The sequence below is a fragment of the Nakaseomyces glabratus genome, chromosome B, assembly GCF_010111755.1.
Source record: "Nakaseomyces glabratus chromosome B, complete sequence".
Classification (NCBI taxonomy): domain Eukaryota; kingdom Fungi; phylum Ascomycota; class Saccharomycetes; order Saccharomycetales; family Saccharomycetaceae; genus Nakaseomyces; species Nakaseomyces glabratus.
In genome coordinates, this window is record NC_088952.1 from 438,354 (window position 1) to 458,321 (window position 19,968).

A 19,968-nucleotide genomic window follows, 5' to 3' on the forward strand; every position below is an offset into this window, starting at 1 on the left:
GTATATGTCGAGGGATATATGCCATTATAATTCTTTATTTTGTAAATAGTCAATTTCAATAGTACACACACACACCACAACTTCACAGACAAATATGGCTTCAAATAAACCAATTTTAATTACTATCACAAAGAATAATGCTAGAGTGTTTGTGGGTACTTGGATTGAGGGTAGCAATGGCGCCCACTCATCCTCAGATAGCCCTAGATTAAAACACTTTGGTATCAAGAAAAAATTTAAAAAAATTATTGTATCTTCCCAGGTAGTTTGGAATTGTATTGTTAGACATAGTAAATGGCCACACGTTGGCAATTTACCTAACAACAAATGGTATAAGGATATGGTTACTAACGCCCACGCAATGGAAAAAATGGCGCTCAATAAGTCACAGCTCTTGTCTTTCAACCAAGACTACCTGCATCTTTATTCCCACTTTGCTGGAATTTCAGCTAGCCCAAGGACAACTTCACGATGCAGTTCAATTATCAAATATGATGATAATGATACATGTTCCATTGGGGAAGACGTAATTGTTAAGGGCGGCATCTCGAATTTTAAAGCATATATTCTGCTTTTAAAATCATTTGTTGGTACAGGTGTGTTGCTGCTACCCAATGCCTTCAAAAATGGAGGTATGTTGTTTTCTATAATCCTTTTCATCTTTATTGGTATTTATTCCTTTTGGTGTTACTACATTTTATCTGTAGTTAAGGTATCCACCAAATTGTCGTGCTTTGGTGAAATAGGTAAGAGAATCTATGGAACACCCATGAAAGTTGTTATTCTCTTTTCCCTAATTCTCACTCAATTGGGCTTTGCTAGTACTGGCATCATATTTGTTGCCAATAATATGAAGCCCAGTCTGGAAGCTTTATTTCACTGGAAAGATATAAAATACTTTTATTTGATATTCTGCCAGTTGATTTTATATATACCATTGGGCCTGATAACTGACATTAAAAAATTCTCAATTACTACAATGGTTTCTAACGTTCTGATGCTATCAGGTCTTTCTATTGTTTTCATTTCTTGCTGCTCGACTCTCTCGATACAACCTTCTGAACATTTTGTTGAGAACATCAACTACAAATTCAATCCAAGGAACTGGTCTCTCTTTGTCGGCACAGCAATCTTTGCATTTGAAGGTATTGGATTAATTATACCTGTTCAGGACTCAATGAGGCACCCAGAAAGTTTCCCCTTGGTTCTGGCACTCGTTATTACTTCCTCTGCTGTCATCTTTTTAGCAATTGCGATCATCGGCTATATGGCATTTGGCAACGGAGTCGAGGTTATAATTTTACAAAGTCTTTCATCGGGAAACATATTAATTAATCTGTTGCAGCTATTATACTCATTTGCAATAATGATTGCAACTCCACTGCAGAATCTTCCGGTGGTTACTATCTTAGAAGACCTATTATTTGCCAAAATTGATATAGATAACAATAACAATGAAACTTTAGATGACTGTTCAATCGAGGAAGTGTCAAAATCTAATAATTTGATGCCACTAACGGAGAAGAAAGATATAACTACCCAAAAAGAGATATCATCGACTGACATTTCTGAAGGTGCACTTTTGCCTGTCCTCGACTGCTTCAGAATAGTAAAAGACGTGCTGACAAACAGTCAGGTACCAAAAGTGTGTTTGAGACTTGGTATTACTAATTTAGTCGTGTTTTTGGCCTACTTTGGCTCTGGACATCTGGAGAAATTTGTCGCAGTAATTGGCTCTTTATTTTGTATTCCATTGGTATATATGATTCCCCCAGCGCTGCATTTAAAAGATTACAGTATCAAGAAAGACTCAGGTAAAATACTCAAGCCTAACATTTACCTTGACGTTGGTTTAATAATGATTGGGGCTATTAGTATGGTATACACCACCTATTTAAGTATAATTTTGTAATTTTAACAATAAATATCTTGTATTATGGGAAAGAATATGCACTATTATAATATTTCGACTAACCAAACTCTATCATCACTCTTACAGTGACAAAATAAGTTTTCAGTATCTGTTATTTCTATATACATTTTCTTCATAATAACTATCATTATCAGCTGGATATGGAGCTCGCACAGGTTGTCTTACTGGTGATGTGTGACTTGAACGACTGCCACGACCTCCACTGACAAGATTAGAGCTCGAGTTGTAATTAGTGGATAGATGTTGCCTTCTTGAAGGGCTCTGTTGTGCAGGTGGGAACGGTTCCATCTCATAGCTTATATCTGAGACATCGCTTGTGGATTGCCCTCTATGATGATAGCCACCATAGACAGACAGTTCATCCCTACCATCGAAGCGCTCCGTTTCCATAGTTAAAGGCATACGTTGTGGAGATAAATGTGTTTGCTTTCTACTTCTTCCTTGGAGGTTCTGACTCTCGAGATCGTACCTATCATTTAATTCAATGCTCTCATCATATACAGTGTTTTTGCTGCTGTTTTTTCTTGGATCATATTCAGCGTAGGCATCAAACTTATTGTATGCTCTCTCTGGCATGTGGATAGGCTGATATACAACATCTGGAGGACTGCCTACAAATTTCCCATTCGGTACCGTGTTAAAATTCTGATTCCCATAGCCGTTGGGTTCGTTGGGGTTCTTGTTACACAGGTTACAGCACCAACAGCAAAACTCACCTATACCACTAACACCACGAGTGAAACACGATAGTAGCCCACCTATTAGCCATACTGCCACTATGGAAGCAATCACTATTCCCACGATGGCTATGATCTTGCACGCCTTGTTGTGCATACATGTATCCCAACTCTTGAAGCTCTTCCCCGTATCAATAACACCATCTGTAAAACTCGACCTCCTGAACAAAGCCTCAGCTTGACACCGCCCTATCATAGTCTATCTCAGAGTAGTGAATTAGATTAGTTTCCTTATCGGAATTTATGCAGTCGCTATTATTAAGGCAAAGATCCAAAGGTACTTTGTCCAACACACAACAGGTACTAAACTATACCTGATTAACCACTGTGTGAAGGTAATTTACTCCCAAATAGCACATAGTTGCTGGAGTTATGTTAATTCGATGACCATATTACTTATCTAAATTGCTGATCCGGCTATAAATACTATCGGTCATGTGATGTGTTCTCGGGGACGTTATTTTGCTGCACTGGGCAGTCGATCAATTGCGCAGCGATTAGAGCGAGGAAGGTTGGAACAGGCAATAGTCAGTGGTCTAAAAGATTCCTTCATTATATAATTGCTGTGTGGATCTCGGCAATCAGGTCAAACTCTAGTTTGTGGGATAGTACGCGGTTGCAGACGATAGAAGAAGAAGAAGAAAATGGCTGGTCCTAAGAAGGTTTCTAGCAGTAAATCCTCCAAGGATGCTCAATCCGGAGAAGTTTTCAATGACTTCAAAGAGGCCATCAATTCCTCTATGAAGGCTTATACAACGCAGGTAGAAGGCAACAACAAGTTGAAGTTGATAGATATCTTCTGTGTGTTTTTGGTGCTGGTCGGTGGTATACAATTCCTGTTTGCTCTACTGGTTAGAGACAGTTTCCCATTCAATGCTTTCCTTGCTGGTTTCATCATGTGTGTTGGTCAATTCGTCTTGCTGATCTCCTTGAGACTGCAGATTTTGAACCAAATTGAGTTCCCAGGTATCTCGAGCAACAGAGCGTTTGCTGAGTTCATCATTGCAAGTTTGACATTGCACTTCATCTGTCTACATTTCATAAATTGATTCTGGAACCATAGGGCGCAGAAAAGAAGAAGAGATACCAATGCCAGTATATAATCAGCTAGTTTCTCTGTAAACCTTGTACTTTAAAATATAAAAAATATACATCTTCCTTATAGCATACATCAAGAGTCTTTTTCTGGCTACGCGCTCCTTTTGTTCCATAGCAATGAAAATATTAGCAGTATTATTACAACATTAGTATAATTATAAGAACTAGATAATTAAGTAGAAAAAAAACAAACTTGATTTATTCTTTCATAACCAAAAATTTAAGATAGGATTAAAGAATTGGAAAAATAGGTCACAATGCCGATCAACCCCTGCCATTTGCAATATGCTCCATGCTAGAATAATGATGTGGTATATAAAGATAAAAGAAGATATCACTCAAAGGGTAATTGCGATAATTATTAATTAGGAAATATATGATATTGTCTCTTTTTGCTGAATAAATGAACATGAGTTAGAATGTTAAAGAACGGATACGATTTCTCAATAAAATATGACGGAATATATACCTCCGAGTATATTTCATGAGAAACGAATTCAAGGTATTGGAGTTGAATTAACAATGCACTACCGAGAATTATCCAAAAAAATAAGAAAAGTAATCTATGTGTAAGTGCCTGTGTATTGTTTACGTAAAGAGAGAAATGGTAGTAGTGAGGCCTCAGCATATGACACAGCATCCACCTCCGCTCTCTTTCGTCTTGTTTTCCGTAATTTTGTTCTCAGATTGTGATGATTGTTGTGCCCTCGCCTGTCTTCCATCATTTCCTGTGTTTCCTGAGCTCCTATTTTGCTGGTTGTTGGCTCTGTTAGCACCCGAACTACTATTCATGTTATTTGCTGCGGAAGTGGATTGCTGGTTCATTCTGCTGCTGTCCATGTTAGTGTCCTGTCCGTACATGTCGTTGCCCGCTGTGCCCTTGTTGTAAGAGTCCATTGCGTTATTTGCGCCTTCCATGTGACCGTTGCTATTTCTCATGCTGTTGTTGTTCATAGAGTTGCTTGATCCCTTGTACTCGCCGCCCATACCTGCTGATTGGGCATTGTTCATCTGGCTGTTGTAATTGTTGGCGGAGGTGGCCATGTTCGATGTGCTGTGGTCCTTGGCACCGGCACCGGTGTTGCCGTCCTGTGTCTTTTCCAGGTACTTGTTGTATTTCCCACCGTCATCTCTCACTAACCTCACCAGCGTATAGAACGCATCTTCGACATTTATCGCCTGTTTTGCAGATGTCTCCAGGAAAGGAGCGTTCAGCTGCTTGGCCAGGCTGGCACCTTCCTCGAACGACACCTGTCTCTCCGTCTCCAGATCAGACTTGTTACCGACAACCACTACGGGAATGTACTCCACGTCCTTCACCCGCTGGATCTGCTGGTAGTACGTGATCAGTTCCTCAAACGACGTCCGGGACGTAACCGAGTACACCAGAAGAAACCCTTCCCCAGTGCGCATGTACTGCTCGCGCATCGCAGAGTACTCCTCCTGCCCGGCGGTATCCAGGATATCCAGTATCGTGACCTTGTCATCTATCACCACTTGCTTTCTGTAGGAGTCCTCAATGGTCGGATCATACTCGTCGACAAAATGCGAGTGCACCAGCTGTATGGTCAGCGCAGACTTACCAACACCACCACCACCAACAACCACTAGCTTGTACTCCCTGATACTTGGCTTGTTCATTACTATTGTCTCAATTACTACTCCTAGTTCGTTGTCTCCAAAGCTATAATAGAATTGTAAATTAGGAGTTAGAAAGTATAATCTATAACTTATAAGTTCAAGTGATGGGGGGGGATGAGAGGTACAGAACCCTTGCGTATTACTCCCTTCCCAATAAACAAGAAATTTTCGAGAGTTCTGAACGGGACTGAGACGTGAAGACGAGACGAAGGGCCCTCCCTATGTAGTACATGGTGATATGGAATGTTCGGTCACATGTATTTTAATCTACTTGTACGTAATGCATGTGACATTCTTGACGTATAGTATTATATAGGGATTCCGGACATTCAAACATTAACGCCGACACTTATTGCCTGTGGCTATTTTTTAGGGGACAAGAGAGAAGTGAGTCACATGTTTTTTCACCTTGTTATATTTCTTCTTCTATGCAGTTTCCTCGAGAAGTATGAATAATAGTCCATGATGAAGCATTTTTACAGTAGATATTCTATATTCTGTATTCTATATTCTGTATTTTGGTGGTTGGTATTTGTTGTTTGTTGTTTGTGTGGGATTCTGGTTACTCATTTACTCCCCATTCGTCCATGGATATAATATGGGTTGTTGGTGTGACCTTTACTACAATCCCCCCCACCCATAGTGCGATGACCAAAGGTTGAAGTGACCCTATGCACATCGGTCATAGCCACTTCGGAGGTTTTGTTATAGTCCAGTCAAGCAACTCTGCATCTTGCAGTTTGCAGTATATAATAAGATTGGGTTTGATATCTGGGAAGCCCCATATGTAGCTTAGCTCTTGCCTTTTACTTATCCCATACATACTGGAAACCAAAAAAAAGAACCAATGTCTGACACACCTGCTGAAACAAATATTCTGGAACACAAGACCGATGCGTTCCGTGAGAACATGAAAGCATTGGTAGCTGGTGGTGTGGGTGGTGTGTGCGCCGTGCTGACTGGGCACCCCTTCGACCTGATCAAAGTCCGGTGCCAGAGCAACCAGGCCAAGTCCACCATGGACGCGGTGTCCATCATTCTCAAGGAAGCCCGGAGCTTGTCCACTGTGAATGGCTCGCTGACTACATCTCTGTTCTTCAAGAACTCGGTGAAGGGCTTCTACAAAGGTGTTATCCCACCTCTGATCGGTGTCACGCCGATATTCGCCGTCTCCTTCTGGGGTTACGACATCGGGAAGAGACTGGTCACTTGGAAACAGGCCTCCGATGCCCCATTGACCACGGCACAGATGGCCACCGCGGGGTTCATCAGTGCAATCCCAACGACTCTGGTCACTGCACCCACAGAGAGAATAAAAGTCGTCCTGCAGACAAACTCCGAGTTTAAGGGCTCTTTCATCAAAGCTGCAAAGCATATAGTCAGCACCGGTGGTGTCAAATCGCTGTTCAATGGTTCCCTGGCGACTTTGGCCAGGGACGGTCCCGGCTCCGCTCTGTACTTTGCATCCTATGAGCTCTCAAAGGCCTTCTTGAACAAGAGCGTCGCCAAGAAGGATAAGGACGAAGTGAACTTGGCCAACGTCTGCCTCGCAGGTGGTATCGCTGGTATGTCCATGTGGCTAGTGGTGTTCCCAATTGACACAATTAAGACAAGGCTGCAAGTGGCAACCACTCCTATATCAATGGTACAGGCGACAAAGGATATCTACATACAGAGAGGTGGAATAAAGGGTTTCTTCCCAGGTCTCGGACCAGCACTACTAAGATCGTTCCCTGCCAACGCAGCTACTTTCTTGGGTGTCGAGCTGACTCATGCATTCTTCAAGAAGTACAACTTCTGATCGTGGTCTAGTAAATGCATACCAATTAGTATGATATGCATGTTGTATCCAAAGAAAAAACTGTTCTATTTAATTTGCATAATTTATTTGTATTTATAGTTGATTTAAAACAAGCTTTATTATTATGGCACTATAAGGAATATTAAATTTATAAAGTATTGTTCAATCTTTGGTTGGGCTCAATGCTAAATGAATGTTGGCACCGCTTTTACATAGTTCAGTAATGACATCGCTGCGGGTGCTTTATCCCATGTATAATAATAAACCACTGTTGCTATAACGTCACATAATATAAAAAATAATTATCCGAAGACATATTATAGTATTATATACATATTTATGTTAATTCCATTGTAGATCTCGATAGCTATCAGTTATCAGCAGAAAAATCCAGCAGTGTTGAAACTGATCATGCTGTACATTCTAACATAAAGTCATTGATAATGAGAGTTGGAAGAACCAACAATTAATTTATATAAGGGGAACGCGATCACCTCCTTTTTGAAAGAATGAAATACATCGCGTTCCTTTGCAATGCGTCGTCAGCTAGAAGGTTATCAGACCTTCATGCCAACGTGCTCTTGCCATCCAAGTGGCTTTGTCAACTTGTTAACGTTGTAGTACTTTAGAGCACAAGAGTATGGCACCCAAGTAAAGTCCTTGTTTGGATGACAATCACATCTGTTAGATAATCTGATGTTTTCGTCAATTGGACAAGCATGGAAAGGAGGATGGTAGTATCCCAAGTCACCGAAGTGGTGAATTTCATCTCTGTCCAAGAACAACGCAGCACCAATTGAGTGAACTGGAGCATCACCCCATCTCTCGTAGAAGAAACCACCAGCATGGTCTAAGTAATCAAAGTAAGCACTGTAGGCTTCACCTCTCCATAAGTCCAAGGAGGCGATTTCAAAGTTGGACCAGAAATGGCACAAGTTGTAAGACTCACCTTGGTCGTCAGAGATGAAATCCAACATGCTGTTCTTTGCCAAGTGTTGTGGGAACTTCTTGATAAATTCAACAGTGGTTTGCCATAAGGTCTTGATGGTTGCTTCGTATTCCAACAAAGAGACGGTGAAACCGTACTTCTTACCGTTGTCCTTCATGAACTTAAAGACATCGTAATTGACATCACAGTGCAACTTGGTACCAGGTTCCACACGCCAGTAGTATTCGTACTCATCAAGGACTTTTTGTCTGTAGAAGAAACCGGACTCGAAACGACACATATGTCTATAAGGCTCAGAGAAACCGTAGATAATCTTTTGCTTCTTCATTTCTTCTCTGGTGAGTCTGGCCTTTTCCTGGTCGATCCATTCAGGGTAGGACCAGTGCTCACGAGGGATTAGACCGTATTTGGTCTTACCAGAGGTCATAGCAGTGGTGGTGGTGATAAATTCCTGAGTGAAGGGCTCATCGTTAAGGAACACCCAATCGTAGTGGAAATGGCGGTTGAATCTGTCTTCGACGTTCTTGATCGTTGGCAGCAGTTCCCACAAGTCCTTGTTACGGACCAAAGTCACGAAAGTAGCTCTAACCTTCTTGCTTTCTGGGTAATGGCCGTCCTCGTCGGCATAAGTGTACTTGTAACCAGTGTTACCCGTGATAGCAGTAGAAGCACCCTTCACAGGCTTGCCAGAGTGGAAGAACTCACCGCCAGAAACAGTAGAGTAGAGGAAGAAGGTGGACAGGAAAAGTACCAAAGCGATACCAATTCTCTTCACCAGAGGTTCCTTACCAGGAGGTATTCTAAGTTTCGACATGATCCGCTTCTCGTCCATGGCTCAATGTCTTGTAGTTCTTGTAACAGATAAAAATAATAAGCTTACCAAGACCACAACGAATATATACTTTTTAAGCAAGAAACAACTTTGGCAGGTAAATCCTCTTTTTATGTAACATCCAGAAAGAGAAGAAATTTTTTGGACAAAGAGAGCTTTGGGATACAGGGTCCCTTCAGCATAACGAAGACCCGTTCGTTAAAGTGAGCAAAGCAACAAGGGTGATTGACCTGCTGGTGTAGTGCTCCCACACTGAAACAATCGTCAAGGCAACATTTCTCGCGTCTCACCACTCCTCTCCTTCGAATCGAGAACTAGTGATAATCCTGCAATGTGCTGCATGCTGCATATTGATGTCCTTTCAATGTAGTAGAGCTTTGCCAATCACATATGTGTGCCCTTCCCTTCTACTTCCCTCCCCACCCCACCAATATCCAGCAACAGAGCAGAACACTGTACTGACTGTTCCTTTGTTAGTTGCTGAATTAGTTGGACACTGACGTTTGCGTTTATTATACTGAACTTGCTTCAAATGAGTCTGTCTGTGCGAAGCAGTCTAAGCGTGGTGTCGAACTGAGAAGTATCTATAAATATAACGTCGTTCAGGCTGGCAATGGTATATTGCACCATACAGCGCATGGGCTAAGCTCATTGGATGGACAGGGAATGAGGTAATAGTGCAAACGTAATGCTATATATATAATCACCCATATAATTGCAAAAAAAAAACTATACTCTATAAAGATAAGCTGCTGTAAAATTGAGAGTGCTACTTTCTACGCTAAAAATGGTAGTGTTAGATAGCGTTGACAGTACTGTATCGTAGACCGAGTACTACTCGAGTGCTAGTTGATCTCTCCACGTAGTCTTCTGGCTTTGATGTCTGCGTCAGAGCCGGCTTCAAACCCATAGGTGAAGTTCCAGTCCATCTCGGCACCGTCTTTCAAGAAAGAGGTCTCACCATTCATCTTCAGGAGCCAGTTGTTCCCGGTGTATTCGAACCAATCAATGGAACAGCTGGCGTTATGCAGAACGTTTCCTTGTTCGTCTATACTGTCTCTGACATTTTCGATGTTTAGCAGCTTCATACCAATGCATTGCTTAGTCGCGGCGTGTGTAACAAACAAGACACGCTCGATGTCTGGATAGTCCCTTTGCATCCTGTCAAGAAACTTCGAAAGGAAATCTCCACTGCGTGCAAAGATCTCTTGCTCAGTCTCACCTTTCCCGCTCGGTATCACTGTGGGCCCACCCCACTGGGTGTCGAAAGTAACCTCAGGGAACAACTCTGATAGCTGTGCCACAGTGGCTGGCTCAGGGATCACCGGTCTGTCGGGTTTGTACCATTCCCCAAGACCACGTTCAATGATAAGTGGCAGGTCCAGCGCCTTCACAACGGGCTCACTGGTCTGAACACAACGGTAAAATGGAGACGTGAATACCATCTGAGGCTTACGCTCTTCGTCCCATGTCGCCGATATATACTCAGCCAGCTGCTTCGCTTGGTCGACTCCATGTTCAGCTAGCGGTACATCACTGTCTATGCCGGTTGGAGGTGCAGGGTAAGGTCCCTCAGGTAACCAGTTTGACCTGTACCCATGTCTAGCCACATATATTGTCTTCAGAGCCATCTTGCTTATCTAGCCTATGTCACTTCCACGCTGGTCAATCAAAATCCAAACTCATGCTTACAGAGAGAATCTTTGGTACTAAACCTCTTCATCCTCTTTTATACATCCTAATACACAACAAGTCGAGACTATTCCATGTGATGAGCTGAATTCTACATTTTTTTCAAATTTCTTTCTTTTTTTGCAGTCACAGGCTGGCAAAAAATCGTTATATAGCTAAACATTGCACATAGCACTATCACCTTGCTTGAACTGTTTACTTTAGAATGCCACATCTATCTCGTCAATTGCTGTTCAGAATTTGTGGACATCAAGGCCCATATAGCAGCGGTGAAGAGACTTTGAAGTAATGGCACCTCCCACTAGCAAGAGAATCAAGACACTGTCTGTAAGTCGAGCAGTAATCTATGGGAATACTGCGAAGAAGATCGGTGAGAACAGGCCACCAAACGCACCCAGTGAGCATACACATCTATGGACCATCTTTGTGAGGAGTCCTACAGGAGATGACATATCATATTTCATCAAGAAGGTGGTGTTCAAGTTGCATGAGACCTACCCGAATCCTGTGAGAACCATTGAGGCTCCTCCATTTGAACTCACCGAAACAGGATGGGGTGAATTTGATATAAACATCAAGATTTACTTTGTGGAAGAAAGTAATGAGAAGTTCATTAATTTCTACCACAGGCTGCGATTACATCCATATGTGAACGTTAATCCACCGATGTCCACAGAGGTTAAGAAGGAAGAAACTGGCAATGCCACCACATCAGATGAAATTAGTTCTATATTCTATGATGAAATCGTGTTTAATGAACCTTATGAAGACTTCTTTAAGATTCTAGTCTCAAAACCAGGCAATCTATTACCTTCAAACAAAACTGAAGACTGTCTTTTCTCTAGACAGCTTGAGCAAGACGAATTAACAAGAATTAAAATGGCTTCTAGTAACGTTGATAAAGAAATTGAAATATATAAGAAGAAACTTGAGGATACCCTTAAGTCGCGTTAAGCCTAACGTGCACCTAATTTAACATATTGTCTGTTCCATTGCTGGTCTTGGAAGACACCATATCGAATACGATTTACACCCGATAAACTACTCGCATTATACTAACACTATGCACATTTAAAATTTTATATGCTCATTTATAAACATCGTTGTAATATATAATATCTCGATAAAAATCTATCATACACAATACAAGTCGTCATAATCAAAATAAGATAATACATTGTCTTCAATTTGCTTATTTTGGTTGCAAAGGCTTCCATGAGTCTAGAGTTAAACTCTCGAGTTCTGGTTTCTTTTCAGGTTTCGCTGGTGGAATCTTGCGCTTGCCTTCTCCTTCATTATTAGATTTCAGAGAAATTGGAGGTGACGAAACTTTTGGCTTAGGAGAAGGAGATAGCGCTTTAACATCAACACTACTTTGACTCGAATTTTTTGGTGTTAATACAATGGAATCAGAAAACCCGGGTGGGAGTACCTTACGTTTAGGGGGCACTTGTGGACTCAAGACAGTTGGCTTTGGAGTAGCCGGAGAAGAGAGTCTGCTTCCATTGGACTCAACCTCTAACTCCTTCTTTGGCTGAATTCTAGGTGCTGGTGGAGGTGGTGCTGATAACTTAGGTTTAACACTTTTATCAATTGCTCCTGGAGAACTCAACACGGATGCTGAACTTGATCTTACTTCTGTATCTTGTTGTGCGTTCCGATTTCTCGGTGTTAAAGATGCAAACGATGATGTGGATGATTGAAGAGAGTGTGAGAGAGGCGCTTCAAAATTGATCGATGAGGTCTGAGATCCATTAGTTTGTTCAGATTGAGTGCGTGACTCTATGTCAAGATCCAATAAAAGATTGTTAGTCAAAGAGGTCTCTTCTGGATGCTCAATCTTGTATTCCTTATGAAGAGCTTGAACTATACGGTGCTTCTTATCATCATCAATGAAAGTCACTTTCGCCCTATATGCTGCATACACAGGCCTATGGTCACTTAGTAGAAGATGTGCATCAGAATATGCCAATGGATACAAGTTTTCGCCCTTATATATGATTCTATCAGTCCATGAAGGTGTCCTCGCCTTTTCAGAAGAATCATAGTTGTCGCTCCCATAATCATACTTATAAGTTGGTCTAAATTTTAATGTAGGTTCTTTAAATTCCTTGAAGACAACACCAGCATTGATTTCTTGAGTTAATTGGTCATACTTCAGTAATTTATCTATATACCCATCAGGTTGTGTTACTAACAGTTTCCTCACTTCCTCATTAGTCAATTGGATTCTATAGTTCAAATCGCCAAGCCAAAAAATGGAGTCATGATGAGAGATGTTCTTGGACCTCGTGAACTGAGTGCCGTTTGTAATACTTTCAAAGTCATTTCTTCTCTCGTCAATGTTATTGGCACCCGCAGCAAGATGTGCATTAACAAAACAGAAGGATGTATTACCGTAGTCGAATCTAATAGAGACAGCACCTTTGTTACCAGTCATACCACCAAACCCCGTTTTCTTAGATGCTCCTTCAACTTGCTTAACATAATGTGCCTTGTCGGCCTTCACAAAAAATACAATTAATAATGAAGACATTTGTTCTACTCTTAGTAAGAGGTACTTATCATCATACTGGTTTAAGCAATCGCTTACCATTGTCTCCCAAAATGATCCTTTAGTATAATCTGCATTTAAAATAGAACCAGCTGTTAATTCGATTACTTCCTGTAGGCCTAATACTACAATGTCAGGCTTAAATTTATCTCCGATTGGGAACAACCATTTAGACAAATCTGATCGCTTTGATGTCCCGTTGACGTTAAATGATCCAACAAAAATATTAATATTTGAGTTATTGGTAAATTCCTCCGCTCTTTCATGCAATTTATTTGTAACATACTCGTTAAAAGGATCATACAATTCGACACTCTTCTGATCAGCCAATCTACCCAATAAACAATCAATATTCTGCTGCTTTCCTTTATCCATAAAATTGTTGATATACATTCTACTAACTGATTTGGTAGCATCAGAAAGGACACCAGCCAAAGACATTTTACCTTTACGTGAAAAGGATGATTTCAAAGCGTTAGTACCAGTATAGATTTGAGAAATTTGATCACCATGATCTGCCCATAAGGTGTTGTGCTTAATAGCAAAATCCTCTTCATCAATAAAACTTTTGGGTCCAATGATTTGAAAATCTTCTAAGAATATCTTAAAGACGGCCAACGATACAGTCTGTTGAACTAAATTGGTCCTGTCCAAACAATCCAAACAATTTACACGGAAAACACCATGTTGCTCAGAAAGCACTTTTTTGTCCTTAACATCATAAGAAAAATAACCAGCTTCTAGAATGGAGTTTGACAGCAGCGGCAAAACTCTACGAACAGCAGAAAACCCCTCTTGTGATGTTTCTTTATGAAAATCAAAATGTGAGTAGAAGACATCATCATTCAACCTTAACGATTTTGAATCTACAATCTGTTGTTTGTATCTCTGTGAAAGCTCTATTTCGGACGATTTTGTAGACAACAGATTAACTACATGTACTGGCCCGTACTTTTCAATTAACCTATGAAAGTGTTTGTCAAATACAGGTTGAGTTGCCTCCTTTGATCTCGTAATTTGAACTTTAGGATTTATCAAGGATGTATCTTGTTCCCAAAAAACAGGTATGCTACCTCTAATTATTGTAAATGAATAGCAATACTCGTTAGAGTACATAATGAACTCGGTTTCTACAAAGTTGGCCACATTGGCATCGTCATCAACACCACGAGCATTGAATCTTGTCCCAGCTCTTTTCCAACTCTGTTTTGAAATTACAGTAAGACCTACCTTAAGTTTTTTCACGTATGTCACAAACGTCTCAGCAAAGCCTCTAATGACTGTTGTTAAAAAACCCTCATCATCAAGGATCCTCTTGGTTTCCATATCGAGTCTATCTCTGTAAGTTATAATCTCATTCATTAAAAAATAATTCCACATGTATTCTTCTTCAAAATTATCCACACTAAGGGAATGGTCACTAAAGCGTCTCTTCTGTAGTGTAGAAGTCAAATCGAAATTCGAACTGTAGTTGAAAGACCCATCAGATAGCAATTTCCTTAGTTCATAGCATGGGTGTCTTGGTAATGTCTCTTTCAAGTCGCTGGAATCTCTATTTGGAAGAACTGGATAACCAGAGTTATCAATTTCAACAAAATCCCATCTTGAATCATTCAAGCAAAAGAAATCTACAGCATAAATCTTGTTCACAGTTTCACCAGGTATCGGTTGGGCAACCTTAGATTTCCCAGTGATAGCACCCAAGAAAATATATCCTTCAATTTCTATCATACCTATAAAGCCATGAACTTCATTATGTGTTAGTTTCTTAAACCCTTGATCTTTTAGTTGTCCCTTCTCAACAAGATCGATAGCACAAAGAGGAGCATTAGTTGATTTGTTGTGACCGACTGATTTAAATATTAACGCATGTCTATCGGATACAATAGCAATCCGTCTATCCGGTTGCCTCGACAATAGTAGAAGCATTTTCTGTCAATTGCGAACAATAACAACTTTAAAATGGGCTAAAAGCTTAAGATGCTTTTGGCAATGCCACAATACTGTAGAAAACGGTTGTCTGGTTGTTGCAAAACGTTACCTTAGCACTGTCCTCTTTCCTTAATAACGTCCAGACTTCTAAATTTGATCCTTACCTGGGATCAATGTTAAGATATTAGCGTAAGTTTCTTTTAATTAGTGCAAATTTTTTTATTAAACAATTCAAAGTGTGGTGATTACGATGCCTAGTTTGGTATAAAAACAATATGCTTTCTATCCCTCATAGTTGCTCTTTGACCCTATACTTCGCAAATTCCTGATTCGGTACTTGATTTTTTAATCCGCAATTCTTCATTTGGAAAATGGTGATAACCAAAGACACAGTAAAAAGACCACTAATTGCACATTGTACATATCTAATAGTATTACAGCAAATTTTACAGTATCTTTTTGCCTGAAATGTGAAATAATATAAGTCATGAGTAATAGATGTCTACCTATATTTTCTGATATAGAAAAGCCGACACTGTTATACTTACACTAATCCGAAGTACTATCACGCAAAGCACTACACGGAATGAAATAATCGTTCTTTAACAATAACTATCTGTTCGGAACTCATAACCAATAGCTCGTGTGATAAAATACTTAAAATATAAATAAACAAAAACCAAAAACATTTTTATCATTTTGGAACTTTTTTAATCACATGATACTTATAATGATAAACTGTTTTGAATTCGTTGGGAAGTATATTCCATCAGTTTATTTAATTGCTTTGCCTAATGACACTACGTACTTGATTTCCAAACTATAATTTAATCAATTGAAGAAATTAAAAATACACATAGCTGAAAGTAAGCTAATCTAATACCTTACGCAGTAATTAAAGTATCTGGTGGTGCATCATTTGCTAAATCATCTAAATCAGGAACTGGGTATTTCAAAAGACATGCAAATCCGCCAATATGCTGTAGCTCAACACCCGAATCTCTAAAGTTGCTAAATACAATAACTTTGCCATTCTGAGCTTTAATTTGCTCGATTAAGTCCATGTTCTTCTCTCGTTCAGCAATGTCGTCAGATCGCAGTGTGTTGCTTGTGATCAATAATGTATCTATCGCCTCCATTTCAGCGGCTTTGTAAATTTCGGTTTTTCCATACCATGCCTTGTCATCTTCAGTCTCAATGTGTTCTAAGAAGTCATCAAAAATTAATGCTTCCTTTACAAATTTTGTATCTTCTAAGAGAGATGCATATTCAGGGTTCTTTAGCACTTCTGAGATACCCTGTAAATATCCAGTTGAACAATGGGCCACAACAAAAATAGCTTCATTTTTTAATATTAAGTCATTCTGGTCCTGGGATGCATATTTCATAATATTAGTTAGCAGAGTCTTGGCGTAGAACCCTGGGGAACAGATTATAACCATTCTGATTTGGTCAAAATCAAGTTGTTTGACTATGGCATCGTATGTAGCTCGGTAGAATTTCTCCATTTTGGCTTCAAATTTCTCCACATCTTTAGCGTTCTTCTTTTTTGGCATGCTGAATTCTACTTTCTGTTTCAGTATGGTTGAAGATGCTGTTAGAAGACAGATATGTGATATACCCTCTTGTAGTACCACGGCAGCGGTATCAGCTTGACTTTCCGGTTCACAAGCCTCAGCAAGTAGCTGTTCAGCGTATTTATTGAAGTGGGATTTGTAAATAGTAATAGGATGGTTGTAGACGATACTAAAACTGATATATTTGCCAATGGGAACTTCGGAGTCAATGTTTTCCGTTCCTGATTCATCAGGACAAGATATACCCTTGTATCTTAAATACTCATCTTTAATGTCAAATTCTCTATTTAAAATCTTCAATTTAATCCTAGCTAAGTCTGTGACAGTCTTCTTGTTGGTGTCCTCACTCTTGTTTGTGTATAGTTTTTTGAATATGACTACATCGCCTATATCGATGATTTGGTACATTGCGAATAAGTCCTCTTTGTCCTCTGGAACTATAGTCAGAACGGTACGTCCACGTTCTGACTTACCTTTGTCGATTGAAACAACTTTCATTATTTGAGCTAGTTATTCCACACTAAATTCTATAAACCTCTTTGACTAACTAAACTAAACGCTAATGGGACTGAAAGAAAACTATATAGGGCCCACTCCAGCAGCATCCAAATGTACATTTTATATATTCAACCTTGTTCAAGTTATATTACAAGGCAAGTGCATTTTATTATGCTCATACGTAAAACATTCGGGGGGTGTCCAAGAAATGGGTGCTTTAAAGCCAAATGAACCATCTCATCTCGCACCCCCATCCGAATAACAAAAAGTTCTTATCACGATACTCAAAATTCGAACACAAGATGAAGTAGTTTATGCTGCGGTAGTTGGGTTGATCAGTAAATGTTATTGTTCCAAAGTATACTAGTTATTGTATCGATGGATTTTTGATTACGAAAACTGCGAGTGTTCGCATATTGAATAGTGGTAGCCTTCATGACTGTGACAGTTTAGATCACTCCATTGTAGATTTTACAGCGCCATCTCCACAACTACAATTGTATATGTATCATCTGTGTGCTGGAGGTTATCTCTCTAAGATTGTGTTATATTAATACATTTTTATTAGCTTTAATTAACTTTTTATATGGGAAGGGCGGATAAATACACGAATGCCTTTTTGAAATGCAAAAAGAAGATAAAAAAAGTCTACTTGCAGATAATTATTGTCTTAATTGTAGGGCGGGGAAATGCATGCATCCTTTGTGACGTTTAGTATAGTTCCCCAGAACCCGTGATTGGTATACTTGTCAGATCATTCGAATTTATCTTAAATTTGGGGCTTATATCTCTTCTTACCAATGTCGATTGGGATGTAGCGGTATTTGATCATATGCTGGATTTGTCTTCTCATAGTTAGGAAAAACAAAGTGATGAAATAGAACAGCAAGATAGGCCAGAACACTGGGATATCTAATATTCTGAACAAAGACAGAAACATGGACAACACAGTAGCCCTGATACAATTGTGCCAGAATCTGAATTCAGGTAACCTTCTGATAAAAGGACGGAACTCATCGGATTTCTCTCCGGCTTCCAACTCATTGTTCTCTTCATCTTGTTGTAAAGACACGTCGAACTTAGGTGTCAGAAATGCTAGGAATTGATTCAGCAGAAAGATAAAAAGCGCGTAGCAAACAACGTACCAACCTTGACCAAACACAACACGTAGTATAAACAGTACCAGCAAACCTAACTCAGCAGCCCACCTCTCCTTGACATATGGTGTGCACTTGTCCAGGTAGAATTGGTACAAATTCTTATACTTGTGCACAAATGCAATGACTGAGTTCGAAGATACCTGTTCACCAAGGTCACTTTCCATTTTTGCTTTCCGTCGGTATTAAGCCAAATTGCTAGCCCTTCAGTATCTAATTGACGTTTAATTCTTCATACAAATCCCAGACTTCAACTTATACTCGGGAACATGTAGGCTTCTAACTCCATCATCCAGTGGAGGAACGCCAAGTTTGCCAAGACAAGCGAGACTTGCGACGTGGTTTCCAGCAGGCAGCCCTAAACTAGTACGTGCATTGTGATTTCATTGCTCTGCGATAATAATGGCATCAGGGCAGATTGGCAGGTATACAGATGCTCATCGCGAGGGAGACTGAAAGGGTTTCTTAATATTTGATTGTTGCAATGTTTTAAGATGCTAAATGTTTTGGTTTGTGTCTCTTAGCAATAGGACTCCCTTGGGCCGTGATTGATATGAGGGCTGATATGCTGTACACTGGAACCGTACAGTCATGCGGAAAGATCCTCGAAGTATGTTTCCAAGTTTTGCCTAAATCGCCTATTGCTTATGAACCGTTTTGCAAAGTTCTCTTTTACTAACTTGTCAAGTACCATGATCTGAAGCTGTGGAATTGAGGGTCTCATAGCTAATCCACCGGGATCTAATGACCCAAACGATGACCCATGTAACACACTGCTTTCATTTGGTCTGCACTAGCATTATCCTTAGATCTATGCCATAGTTCAACAGAAAAGATATAATGCGGTCCACAAATCAGTGTATGGATTGTCCTATGATTTGTATCTGATGCAGTTTGCGACGTATTTCATATCATTGTACTGTACTGTAATATACAAGTATTCCGAACTTGCCGCTAGGCAGTTCTCTGATAGATTTCCATTATATTATTCGCTTAATGCCGAACCCATCCCAATATCGATGCCTATATTATTAATAGACCTCGTAATGCTGGCGGTATCTAGTATAGTAATTTTTCAACTATGGAAATACCGAGCTACTAGAAATGTGAAGCAAGGAACTTCCCTTTTACTCATATGCATTTTCTTAATGATTTTGATATTCTCCTATTTTACCTATATCTGTGCGGAATATAACTTGCCGGAACGAAATAGTGGTAGATTCGGTGTGTACTACATTGAGCATGTCAACTATTTATGGGTGATTGGCCAGTTCTTGTCGGCTGTCAAATACTTACCCCAGATATCTTTAAATTGGATGGGTATATCAACCAAGGGCTTATCCCCAAAATATCTTAAGATCTCAATAATAGCAACTTCGATATTACAAGCTTCTAACCTTTGCTCATTCATTGATAATTTGGAATTTTATCAGTGGCCATTTAATCTAACTCCAAGGGTGGTCTCATTTCTTCAACTTATTTGGTTAGGTATCATTTACTATCAACATTATTATGCATATGCAATGAATAAGCCATACCTTAAACGCATCTATGAATGAGCGAAACA

The 19,968-nt window shown here is 39.8% G+C and overlaps 12 protein-coding genes across 12 annotated transcripts; 5 read left to right on the forward strand and 7 right to left on the reverse strand.

Moving 5' to 3' along the window:
- Positions 1–94: 94 nt before the first annotated feature.
- GVI51_B04389 (uncharacterized protein) lies at positions 95–1,912 on the forward strand (the record flags this gene model as incomplete). Its single annotated transcript, XM_445164.1, has 1 exon — positions 95–1,912. The coding sequence occupies one exon, from the start codon at positions 95–97 to the stop codon at positions 1,910–1,912; it is 1,818 nt and encodes a 605-aa protein (XP_445164.1).
- Positions 1,913–2,014: 102 nt separating this feature from the next.
- On the reverse strand, positions 2,015–2,866 carry PIN2 (Pin2p; the record flags this gene model as incomplete). The annotated part of the gene is made up of 1 exon (XM_445165.1): positions 2,015–2,866. The coding sequence occupies one exon, from the start codon at positions 2,864–2,866 to the stop codon at positions 2,015–2,017; it is 852 nt and encodes a 283-aa protein (XP_445165.1).
- A 448-nt stretch (positions 2,867–3,314) lies between these two features.
- Positions 3,315–3,719, forward strand: OST2 (dolichyl-diphosphooligosaccharide-protein glycotransferase; the record flags this gene model as incomplete). The annotated part of the gene is made up of 1 exon (XM_445166.1): positions 3,315–3,719. The coding sequence occupies one exon, from the start codon at positions 3,315–3,317 to the stop codon at positions 3,717–3,719; it is 405 nt and encodes a 134-aa protein (XP_445166.1).
- Positions 3,720–4,389: 670 nt separating this feature from the next.
- On the reverse strand, positions 4,390–5,409 carry RAS1 (Ras family GTPase RAS1; the record flags this gene model as incomplete). Its single annotated transcript, XM_445167.1, has 1 exon — positions 4,390–5,409. One exon carries the CDS (start codon positions 5,407–5,409, stop codon positions 4,390–4,392), a length of 1,020 nt encoding a protein of 339 aa, XP_445167.1.
- An 847-nt stretch (positions 5,410–6,256) lies between these two features.
- On the forward strand, positions 6,257–7,210 carry CRC1 (carnitine:acyl carnitine antiporter; the record flags this gene model as incomplete). The annotated part of the gene is made up of 1 exon (XM_445168.1): positions 6,257–7,210. The coding sequence occupies one exon, from the start codon at positions 6,257–6,259 to the stop codon at positions 7,208–7,210; it is 954 nt and encodes a 317-aa protein (XP_445168.1).
- Positions 7,211–7,767: 557 nt separating this feature from the next.
- KTR1 (alpha-1,2-mannosyltransferase KTR1) lies at positions 7,768–8,991 on the reverse strand (the record flags this gene model as incomplete). Its single annotated transcript, XM_445169.2, has 1 exon — positions 7,768–8,991. One exon carries the CDS (start codon positions 8,989–8,991, stop codon positions 7,768–7,770), a length of 1,224 nt encoding a protein of 407 aa, XP_445169.2.
- Positions 8,992–9,836: 845 nt separating this feature from the next.
- Positions 9,837–10,622, reverse strand: GVI51_B04521 (histidine phosphatase family protein; the record flags this gene model as incomplete). Its single annotated transcript, XM_445170.1, has 1 exon — positions 9,837–10,622. One exon carries the CDS (start codon positions 10,620–10,622, stop codon positions 9,837–9,839), a length of 786 nt encoding a protein of 261 aa, XP_445170.1.
- Positions 10,623–10,971: 349 nt separating this feature from the next.
- On the forward strand, positions 10,972–11,637 carry YAF9 (YEATS domain-containing protein YAF9; the record flags this gene model as incomplete). The annotated part of the gene is made up of 1 exon (XM_445171.1): positions 10,972–11,637. The coding sequence occupies one exon, from the start codon at positions 10,972–10,974 to the stop codon at positions 11,635–11,637; it is 666 nt and encodes a 221-aa protein (XP_445171.1).
- A 238-nt stretch (positions 11,638–11,875) lies between these two features.
- On the reverse strand, positions 11,876–15,166 carry INP53 (the record flags this gene model as incomplete). Its single annotated transcript, XM_445172.1, has 1 exon — positions 11,876–15,166. The coding sequence occupies one exon, from the start codon at positions 15,164–15,166 to the stop codon at positions 11,876–11,878; it is 3,291 nt and encodes a 1,096-aa protein (XP_445172.1).
- Positions 15,167–16,053: 887 nt separating this feature from the next.
- Positions 16,054–17,244, reverse strand: GVI51_B04587 (uncharacterized protein; the record flags this gene model as incomplete). The annotated part of the gene is made up of 1 exon (XM_445173.1): positions 16,054–17,244. The coding sequence occupies one exon, from the start codon at positions 17,242–17,244 to the stop codon at positions 16,054–16,056; it is 1,191 nt and encodes a 396-aa protein (XP_445173.1).
- Positions 17,245–18,013: 769 nt separating this feature from the next.
- RER1 (protein retrieval receptor) lies at positions 18,014–18,568 on the reverse strand (the record flags this gene model as incomplete). The annotated part of the gene is made up of 1 exon (XM_445174.1): positions 18,014–18,568. One exon carries the CDS (start codon positions 18,566–18,568, stop codon positions 18,014–18,016), a length of 555 nt encoding a protein of 184 aa, XP_445174.1.
- A 386-nt stretch (positions 18,569–18,954) lies between these two features.
- GVI51_B04631 (uncharacterized protein) lies at positions 18,955–19,960 on the forward strand (the record flags this gene model as incomplete). The annotated part of the gene is made up of 2 exons (XM_445175.3): positions 18,955–19,011; positions 19,211–19,960. The coding sequence occupies 2 exons, from the start codon at positions 18,955–18,957 to the stop codon at positions 19,958–19,960; spliced, it is 807 nt and encodes a 268-aa protein (XP_445175.3).
- Between the last annotated feature and the right edge of the window lie 8 nt (positions 19,961–19,968).